Source organism: Quercus robur, chromosome 5 (genome assembly GCF_932294415.1).
Source record: "Quercus robur chromosome 5, dhQueRobu3.1, whole genome shotgun sequence".
NCBI lineage: Eukaryota > Viridiplantae > Streptophyta > Magnoliopsida > Fagales > Fagaceae > Quercus > Quercus robur.
Window position 1 is genome coordinate 31,099,659 of NC_065538.1, and position 11,176 is coordinate 31,110,834.

The 11,176-nt window shown below is 32.8% G+C and overlaps 1 protein-coding gene across 2 annotated transcripts; it reads right to left on the bottom strand.

The window, feature by feature from the left end:
• Positions 1-527: 527 nt before the first annotated feature.
• Positions 528-8,105, bottom strand: LOC126725789 (disease resistance protein SUMM2-like). Of its 2 annotated transcripts, none has more exons than XR_007655599.1 (4): positions 7,505-8,105; positions 4,263-6,942; positions 2,807-2,885; positions 528-784 (listed from the first exon to the last, which is right to left on the bottom strand). XR_007655599.1 is itself a non-coding variant. In XM_050430713.1 (4 exons), the coding sequence occupies exons 2-3, from the start codon at positions 6,928-6,930 to the stop codon at positions 2,837-2,839; spliced, it is 2,709 nt and encodes a 902-aa protein (XP_050286670.1). In that variant the 5' UTR covers positions 6,931-6,942; positions 7,505-8,105; the 3' UTR covers positions 528-784; positions 2,807-2,836. The 2 variants fall into 2 exon arrangements, 1 of the variants encoding a protein (XP_050286670.1); XM_050430713.1 differs by having other exon boundaries at positions 4,271-6,942.
• Positions 8,106-11,176: the final 3,071 nt, after the last annotated feature.

Here is an 11,176-nt window from a genome sequence, read left to right on the forward strand (position 1 = left end):
ATCATATAACATGTCACGTATGAGATTATGAAAAAAAATCTTATGTTATGTTTGGTAACAATTTTTATTTTCTATTTTCAAAAATTTGTTTTTGGAAATATAAAGAAAAAACAATTTTCTTGTATTTTTGAAATCAAAAACATGTTTGGTTAGTTAAAATTAAAAAGATAGTTTTTTGAAGAAAAAAATAAATAAAAAAATATTAAAATATGTTGTGACTAAGATTTGAACTCTTATGCTAACTCATTAAATAAGATAGATTTATTAAATTAAATGTGAGTTTTCATTAAATTTTGAAATTTTAAAATTGAAAACAGTCTTTTGTATGTTTTCAGTTTTTTTCACAAATTGAGTTTTAAGAACAATTTTTGTTTTCAGTCTATTTTGGGTTACCAAACAAATTTTTTAGACTTAAAAATAGAAAATTGTTTTTTAAAACAGAAAATGATGGGGAAAAAACAGTTACCAAACATAATCTTAATAACTAAAAAAATAAAAACAAATGTCATATGTGAGTAAAGCAAAAAGAAAAAGAAAAAGAAAATTCTGATTGCATGAGAAGAAAAAACACAAACAAATACAATACAATTCACGACTGGCAAAAAAGTAAAATGAAAAACAAAAAGACGGAATGGTCAAATGGAAAAACCAAAAACAAGTTCATGAGAAGAAAACTTAACACTCTTTCACACAAACATTCATCCATTTTCTTCTTATATTGTTGAACACATCATCCTTCAGTATTTTGCAAGCCATCTTCCTGAATCAATCTTCAAGCAGTTGCCTACCGAAATTGTGCATTGAGTCAGTTCATCATAATCATAATCAGTTATTAAAGACATACATTTTCAAAAAGGAAGAAAAATAATGACATTGTAAACTAAAAGTAATAAACTGTCAATAATAGATCAACCCAATAAGCTTAACATAAATGAATCACATATTTTCTTTCTCCCTGCTCAATTAATTGTTCAAGCCAGTAATCAGGGACTTAAAATTCGTATTAGAACCATCAATCTCATAAGAAAAACATTAAAAAAGAAAAAAGAAAACCCCCACTACTTAAATTAATAAAAATATCGATTAAAACCTTGTAGTTATAACTTACCTAGTTGACACCTTCCGCCACTTTTGAACAAAAATAAAATCAAATTAGTGTGGACAATTTTAGGTCAAGGTCTCATGACCCAACTACTTGAAGCATGAATTTAATTAAATTAGATAATTTTAAGAAAGCCCCAATATGACAATGAATAAATAGGGCCGTGTTATGTTCAGGTTAGGGGGTTCAAATGAACCCCTGACTTGACCAATTTTTTTTAAAAAAAATTTGTTTTTGACCCCTTAAAACAAAAATTTGAACCTCCTGATTCTAAATTTTATTTAAACTCAACTGAAATAAATTTGAATATAATCATCTTAATACTACTTTCACAATATTTTCACAATAAAAGTTATGGGGCAAGATTTTACAGGTTTCCCACAATTGGCATCACCTTTTTACCTACCTTTAACAACTTGCCACCAAGATTTTGTTGTAAAATATTTGTGAAAGTATTGCGCCAGTAGCACTACTCTTACAATATTTAATTTTATAAAAATTCTAAAAAGTTTCAAATTTTTGCTCCTACGTTAAAATATATATATATATATATATATATTTCCTGGACTCTGGCTTACTTTGTTTACTTTGCTGTTGACAGTGAAATAAATTTGTTTTTCCCCTGTACTTTTCTTCTTCAAAAGCAAAAAATTACACCACCATTACAACCAACATCTTTATCTACATATATATGTGGTTCTTGCCTCAATCTCCTCATCTACACCACCATTACAACTGACATCTTTATCTACATATATATGTGATTCTTTCCTCATTCTCCTTATCTCTCTTTCTCTCTTCTATATTTCTTAGTTTTTCTTTTTGTTTGATCAAGTAATTTGATTAAAGATCTATAGATTTCCAAGTCTAAGAAGTCTTTTACTTCTTGCTCAAATTCCAAGAGAGTGACCATGTATATGATTAAAAAGCCATATTCTTCAAAAGCAAAAATGTATATTAGTTACTATTTTTTTCATAGTTTCACCTTATTATAATTACAATCTTAGAAATTTAAACTTTTCTTCAATTAAAATGTTAATGGGCCATAATTTTATCTCCCATATCAAATAGGATACTAAAGAAAAGCTATCTTCATTAACATAAAAATCGTAGGCATTGATAATTTGATACATTGAAGATGGAGACTTTAGTAGCATATAAAACATAGAAATTAACACTATAGAATCTACATATATACAAAGCATAAATCATACAAGAAATACACCTAGGAACTACTAGGTTTGTAAGTATATAAATTTTGAACTAGTGGCATTTGTTGGTTGCATGAATTAGAGGAATTTGCCCTCCAATATATTTAGTTTGAATTTAGTTTTACTAGACAATTTCATAGATTAGTTATAACTAATAATAATAGAATGCATGAAATCAATGGTTCATAGATATATATATATATATATATATATATATATAAAATATGGGAAATAGCGTAAATCTAATAAGACCCAGACACATTGGTCACCATAGTCGGGAGAACAGCATGAACAAGTGAGGTTAAGAAGCATTCAGCCGAAAAAAATAAATAAATAAATGGGGTTAAGAAAGACGTACGAAAAATTAAAAATGTATAAAGAGATATCCAGTAGCATATATTTATATGAATTTTTTTTTCCTCAGGTCTATAAGTAATTCTCAACATATAAAATGTGGGAACATAAATGAGTAATGTGCACAAGCACTACTTACCTCAAGTATACAAAAGCAAGAAACCGCGAATCAAATCGCACTAGAACTTGCCCCAACATCTTCGTCGTCATCATCGCCCCTTGAAGCAAAATAAACACCGCAACAAATCAGTAAAATGCAATTCTACACTATTAACTCCAAAAGATAAAAATAATGATGTGCAAAACTCAAATCTAAGGTCTTAAAAAGTCCTAATACAACTAATTAGGGCCAAGATCTAAATTAACCAATGATAGAGCAAATAAACATGACCAAAACGAGCAACAATATGATTAAAAGTAGCAATAACTAATCATAATAATTAATAATAACAAAACATGTATTTAAAATAGCATTATTTATGTACATAAATAATGCTATTTTGTTAACAAAATTCAATTTTAAAACTTAATCCATAGTATCTCAAGTCATTCTTGGATTACACCTAAAATAAATCCCATTAAACAAAAAAAGTAAATCCATGCAAGGATCCATTTTATACCCAAAAAAAATCTATTCATATACATATATATATATATATATATATATTAATAAGTAAAACGGAGAGAAAATCTAATTAGGTTTTAAATTGGATTCCAATTATTGTCTAATTTTGCGCTACGTGTCCTATTTAATTATTATTATTTTTTTAAATTTTTTGTTCTAGGTAAGTTAATGAGATGCAAAAGACGAAAGGTCTAATATAAATAAATCATCAAAAATCAAAGAAAAAAAGAAAGAAAGAGTAAACTCATGTGTATATTCAAAAGAAATTAAAATAAAAAAATAAGAGAGAGAGAGAATATAATTTGAATCTATATATGTGTATAATTGTAATTTTTTAAAATTATATTGTGCATATGTACGGATTATACACTAGTAATAATAATAACAACCTTCATTTTCATATAATTACATAATTATTTTTATTAAATTTGATATTTGAAATTGGGATAAAAATGTATCAATTTCTTTCATTTTTCGTTGTTACAACTATTGAATTAAAAAAAAAAAAATTAAAGAAAAAAAAGAGCCACATCTTCAATTGAGGGCCTTAATTTGAGAAAAACAACAACTGTATGTCCCAAGTTGAATACCTTCACCTGGTCCAATTATTATTAATAGTCCCAACCAGTAATTAGGGACTTAATTAAACTTCATCCTCTATTTCATAAGAAAAGCATTGAAACAATGAAAACCCCGAAAGGGCACAACCTTAATTAGTACCAACGATCACCAATCTTAAATTAATCAAAATCCTTCCAAAATCAATACTGATATTAGTGACAAATCTCAAGTCTCAACTACTTAGATGAAGCATCAATTTGATTAAAACAGATCATTTAATTTTAAGAAAATAACAAATTGTCAATTCATAAATCCTAATTTCACAAACAATTTTGAACTGACAGCATATGGTTTAGAACTAGAAGAGCACAACCAATTTAAGTTAAGGAGCTGAATTTGAAGTTCTTACTAAATTACCAGGAATGACGGAAGAATTTTGAACTAAAAACTTGCTTAGTCGCTTCATCCGCCCAATCCAATCTATCCCACCACTTTTCTTCTCCATGAATTAGACAGTTCTCCGCGCTTTTGGAATCAAATGGCAGCCTCTCTAGACTATGACATTTTAGTACCTCAATCTTTCTGAGCAAAGGAAAGGACAAGACATACTGGTATATTGTATGCAGGACTGGTAACCTAACCAAACGTAGAACCTTGAGACTTGAGAATATGAAAATTTTTGACATTTTTTTTATTTCTGCTTCATCTCCCAATATGAATCCTATAATTTCCCTCAAATTTTTACAGTCACGTAAGTCAAGAGTTTCAAGTTTTGGAGCATAAATGAGCCACGTCACACTTCTCAAGTTGCCACAATCTCCAATCACTACCCTGCGAATTTTGCCAAACATGGAAAGTTGGTCAAAGTACTTATGCATTCGATAGCTCGGAAAAGTCTCAATTCCCACTTCTCTTAAACTTGAACATTGACGCAATTCAAGATGCTCCATTCTATATAGCGATGTGGGTGATAGTACGAGGGAGGTCAACTCATCGCATGCGAAGAGTGAGAGTTTTCTTATGCACCGTTGTAACCTCTCCAATGACATTAATCTTTGGATGATAGCTGTGTCGGAAGTAATGGCAATGCAGATTTCACTCAAATGTGGTAAGTTAACCAGATCCTCTAACACCTCTGAGTAACTGAAATATTTGTCACCGAACCTACTAAATATTTCCAAGAACTGAAATCTTGATATCAATCCCCTTTGTATTTCCGGAATGTTTGTTCCATTTAATATCAAGCACCTTAACTTTTCCAAATATTGAATTTCATCCGGCAATTCTGTGATAGCAGTTTCAGAGACATTAAGATATTCCAAGTTGATTAATTTACCAATCTCCTTGGGTAACTCACGTAAGAGAAAACTATTTGACAAATCCAAGAGTGTCAAAGCAGACATCAAAGGGAAGAAACCAGCTGGAAATGTTGTTAACAATGGAACCTTACAAATCATAGTACGGAGATTCGGTAACTGCTTGACATTTTTGCAGAAATGTTCTATGCATGACGGTGAAGAATTTATGAGGACATCATCTATACTATAATCCCACAAAGACAACCTTTCTACTCCATTCCATATGCTTAATCCGCGTTCTTCATCTGACTCAGCATCTCTTTTGATGAATATTGCAACCTTGTCTCTACATTCCCACCAGGCCATGTCACGAATCAAACCGTGCATCTTAACGAACTCTTCTGATTCACCACTCTCCAGTAAACATGCACGCTCCAAACTTCTGATTATATATTCTTCATCATGGTAATATTCATCTAGAAGCCTTTCTGCTCTCCAATATTCAATGAGTTCTTCTTTCCTGATGTTATATCCATCAGGGAATAGACAACAATACAAGAAACAAGACTTAAAGGTAGCATTCTGCAGTTTTTCGAAACTAAACTTCAAAGGAAGCAGAACAGAATCCATGCCTGGAAACTCTGAAGGAGTGTTCCTCAATGCGGCTATTTCAGACTCCCAGTCTTCTGGATCCTTCCTACTAGCCATTGCACGCCCAACAGTGACCAGAGCTAGTGGCAAGCCTTTGCATTCTGCAGCCATATCTTCTGCAAGCTTCGGTATACGTGGATCGGAATTTAAAGTGTTTTCACCTACCTTCATCCGAAACAAACGTAAGGCTTCTTCTTGTGTTAAACACTCCACCTTGATATTTTGCTGAGCTCCCATGAGGCCACAAACTTCCTCTAATCGGGTTGTAAATATTACTTTGGACTCATTCTGATCATCTGGAAGAGGAATTCCTACAAGGTTGAGATCAAGCCATTCCCATATATCATCTAACAATAACAAAAACTTTCTCTCTTCTAGCCTGCGGCATATTAGCGTGGCATTTTCCTCTATAGAAACAAATCTAGAGCCTTCAAGGAGACCCAATTTTTGGAGAATTGTATTCTGAATATTTTTCACGTCTGGTTCTTTTGATACTGAAACCAAAATAACTTCCACAAAGTCATGGCTTAGGCTCAAGAACAGATTGTTTATTCTGTGAAGGAGGGTAGTCTTTCCGACACCTCCGATTCCATATAAACCAATGACTCTCAGACTCTTGTCTTCAATGCATCTCCAGACCTTTTGAAGCATGGGATCTAAACCCATGGTCTCATCCATGGGCTTCTTGTTAACGGGATTATGCATCTTTGCAACCACAATGTCAAATCGACCATTATTCTTCATCTTTTCTACTTCATCCAGCATTTCTCTTACTCTCTTTCCTAACTTATAGCTTCGCCAACAGTTTTTGGGACAATAACCTGCAAGACACTTGTTCTGCTCTTGTTCCTTACCATCTTGGAGAGTTTTGCTCACATCTTCATTCAGTTTCCGTACCCCATCAAACCAGCCAGCCACTTCGCAGGTACGCTTCGCGAGTGGTAATAACTCTTCGGTTTGGACCCTTTGCTGCACATCTTCATATATTTGCATGAGTTGCTCCACAGTAACTTCCAAGGAATTGAGATTTTCTTTCAAATCGCGAATGTGGACTAAACACTTGGACCCAGAATGCCATAGGCACAACCCAACTTCTTTAATGACTTCCACGAACATGCCAGAAGCCATGGCTATGGGTGACTACAAAAACAAATATTAACGAAAAATGGTCAGCTAAAAGGAGGTGGAAAATGAGAAAAGAAACCGAAAAGAGACTGAAAAAGGGTTGCTGTGACTTGTGAGTAGAAGAGATGCTACTTGTGAGTACAAGTGAAAAATCAAAATCCCACTTGTTAAGATAAAAATTTTTTGCGAGAATAAGAACCACTAGAAACTTCAATCTCAAAGTGATACATGCAATTTCAGATTAAAAAAAAAAAAAAAAATAAAATGCAGGCTGTGGAGGAGGTGTATCCATGTATAACCCAATTCCTTACTCAGCATGACTCAGTGTGATTACCTAGGCAATGAAACTTCATGTTACGGATTGAATTTGATTTCCAAGCAGGCATGAAATATCTCTCTTATGATTTTGATTATTACATTAATTGTCCTTTTATTAGAAAGGTAAAATCATAAATAATTTACATCCATGAACAAAGCATGATAGTAACAATGAACACAAACCCAAAACAAACACAAACCCAAAACAAATCATTGAAAATACCATGAAATAGAAAAACTGAAGTTGAGAGAAACAAACCTGAAATTGCAGAGATTGATGGAAGAAATTGTGGTGAGTTGCGGCTAGGAAGAGAGAAACGGAGAGAATGGGTATGGTGGTGTTGGGTTTGTGAGTGTGTGTTTGAATGGGTCGGTGGTGGCCGGTGGAGTGGAGATGGAGAAGGGAAATGGGTGGTGTGGGAAGATCAAGGGAGAGTGAGAAGATCAAGGGACGCCGGTGGCGTGGATCGGCGTGGCTCAGAGCACGGCGGCATCGTGGATGGAGAGAGAAACAGAAGAAAGAGAGAGAAAGAGAGTGTTTCTTTCTTTCTTTCCTTCTTTTTTTTCTAGAGAGAGAAACAGAAGAAGGGTTTTGAGTTTTTGTGAAAGGTTGTGTGAAGCAATGTGTTTGTGTTAAGAGTGAGTAATAACAATGTTACGCTTCTTTTTTTTTTTTTTTTTGGTTTACGCCTAATAAATTGTCCACACCAGATCTGAAAGAGAGAAGCATAGAGGATCTGTGTTTTTTTTTTTTTGGGGTTGTTGAGGATCTGTGGTTTGATGATGTAATTTATGGATTTTGGGTTGATGATTGGTTTTTCTGTAGGGTTTGTTGATGATCTATGGCCTGATTGGTGCTATGTTGTTTTGTTGTTGATGTTGGATGATTTAGATGTTTTGTCATTGATTTGGCTGGGTTTTGATTTAACGTTTTCTTTTTTTTTGAATTTCTGGGTTTGTGTTCTTAAATCTGGATTTATGTTCTTGTTGTTCTTGTTCAAGACATACTTAGATCTCAATTCATATGATTTTTAATTTTAATTCTGTTTTTAATTTTTTATATATAGTTAAAATTAATAAATTAATTTTTTTTAATTTAAATGCTAACGTGACATTTTTTATTATTAATTTAGGCCACGTGGATATTAATTTAGTATTATTTATTTCTGCCGTTTGCCATGTTAGCTTTTTCCGTTTCTAATATAACGACATGGACCAAAACGAGAAGTGTTTTTAGGATAAAGATTAAAAACGGTAAAAATAAAATGTAGGAATTAAAATGGAAATCGCCTGAAAATGTAGGGATCAAAAGTGACTTTTCGCCTTTTTTTAATTGTGTGGAATTGAGGGATTTTTCCTTTAATTTATACCAAACCTATAGCCGCATTTCCAAACGCGACTTTACGACACATTTTAATTTTTAAAAAAATTTGGCTGGGTCTATAGCCGCGTTTTTAAAACGCGGCCTTAGGCCAACTCACAAAAACACAGCTCAAGCATCAAAACAAGGCTATAGAACTAATCTTTGGGCTATGTTTGGTAAACGTAGCTGGCGTAACTGCAGCTCAAGGCCACTCTATAGCCACGTTTTTGTAAACGCCGCTTAAAAAAATGCAGCTAAACCTCACGTTTTTACCAAGATTGCCGAGAATGCACTATCCTTTTCAATCTAATATGTAATTCTTTGATCGAGGACCAAGGTGGCCCTTTTCTTAACCTAATTAATCAGGAGATGAGGCAAGGTTTAATGGTGAAATGTATGACTATACTCTAGGCTTTATGGTTGTCAAAAGGTGTAGTTATTGAATGATACTTAGATCATTTAATTGTACAAACTTTATATAAAAAAATAAATTTTACAAACTTTTGAATTGAAAATCACAAATTCAAACTTGACAATCGAGACCTGAAATCACAGTTTTAGTTAGGGCATGTTTGGTAGACTGCAATAGTCATTGTAATGTAATAGTTATTGTGTGTAACCCCCATTCACTGTACCAAACGTACCCTTAGAAAATAGGGTATGTGTAAAATTGTGTGTAATAATTTTTATGTAATAAACACAACCCTTAACCATATTCAACAACAATTAGCCGAATCAAACTATCCTTTATTCCTTTTATACATGTGTTAGATGTTGAAGTTATCAGTAATCTTACTTTAACTAATTATATTATGAGTTGCATTATTGGCGATTGACTGATTGTGGAGTTAGCCTATCTAAAAGAACGAGGGATAGTATGATCTGGATTGGAAGAAAGCCATAAATAATTGCAAACTTGTTAAGATCTGAGAGATCTACGTAATTGGGTCTTGTTTGTGGTCTAGAATATTGTTGCTGGCCTTTTCCTGTTTGTTTGTACTTACCTGGCTTGTTGTTTGTTGTGTTTGAATAAAATTTCAGTCATTATTCGAAAAGAAAAAAAAAAAAAAAAAAAAAAAAAGGCGTCATTAATCATTCTAAATAATAGTTCGATCACACTCATGACTCAACCCTCCAAGCCTCTCTGTAGTGTCTTTTCCATGAATTATTTGTTGTGAATGGACCCAACAATTTTTGCATAATATCAGTACGTAGTTAGTTTCAATTTCTAATGGTCAAGTATGTCGCCTAGCTGAAGAAAAGCTTAGTTTCTACAGAAATTCGCTGAGATTACTAACTCAAAACACTATAAGGATCAGATAGAAAAGAAGCAAGAAACGGGAGAGAGAATGAGAGAGAGAAAATTGAGGAAAACTTAAAACTGTTAATATTCACTGTATGACTTGATATTCATTACACAGATATTTATACAAGAGGATTATACATAAATAGGATCTAGAATCATCTAACAAGCATAACAAACTTTCCCGCCAATAGATCAGATTGAAACCACTCTCACTCGTGCCATAACTGACTCAAACACGTGCCATAACTGATTCTCGGAAACACAGCCAAAACGAAACGTTTTGGATAAGTGATCACACGTGTGTTGGACAGCACGTGTGTTCCTCTACCTTCTTCTTCAACTGCTCTGGCTCATCTTTATCTTTCTTCTTTAAATTGCTGTGTGTCTTCAACACTAGCTACAAGACTCACTCATGTTTTCAATATTTAAAAGTCACTTTCACTTAACCATATAGCCACAGCAATACCTCACAAAAGAGGGGGAGTACATTCTCTGAAATTCTCATTTTTAATTCCCTCATCTCTTCGTCATTTTCCTTGCATCACTCTCTCCTTCCCATAACACAAGCTCACTGAAATCTCATCCAAAAACCAGAAAATACCCATAAAATTTTCCCCCAAAAAAAAAAAAAAAAAAGCCAAGAAAAGCTTCTCTGTAAAAACCCATTGAAATCACTCAAAAACCCAAAAACAGTCCCTCAAACCCACAGAAACCGAAAAAATTCTGCAAAAAAAAAAAAAAAAAAAAAAAAAAAAAACTCAAATAAACCCCAAACTCCCAGCAAATGAAAAGAAGAAAAGGAAACCAATTGAGGTTGAGCAAACCCTAGACACAACCAGCTCTTTTTCAACATTTTTTTATCCACGGTTAATAACAAATGTTGATAGACAGTTATGCACAACCGTGGAGTAAATTTGAAGAAATTAGCATACTTTTATTTCAATGAATGAGATAACCGGTTGATGAATGTGGAAAAACTAATTAAATATTCTATCAACGGTTTTTTAAGTGTAAAAAATCAGTAACATCAGGAAGCTACAAGCCAAAGGTTTCTCTCTCTCTCTCTCTCTGAGATTCTTTCTCTAATTCTCACAAACACGTACAAATGCAAACAACATCCTTTTTTTTTTTTTTTTTTTTTTTTTTCACAGTGGCATTTTTTTTCTCTCTCTCTCTCTCTCTCTCTCTCTCTCTCTCTTTCTCAGAAAAACCTAATTCCATTTTTCTTGTTTGGTAAACTTGTAGATCGATTTCCTTTGGAT

Excerpts from the sequence above, each read along its gene's own strand:
- LOC126725789 (XM_050430713.1), bottom strand. The coding sequence starts at position 6,930 with ATGGCTTCTGGCATGTTCGTGGAAGTCATTAAAGAAGTTGGGTTGTGC. Across the intron at positions 2,886-4,270 it reads AAATTCTTCCGTCATTCCTG|GGGCGATGATGACGACGAAG; the intron begins GTAATTTAGTAA and ends TTTTGCTTCAAG.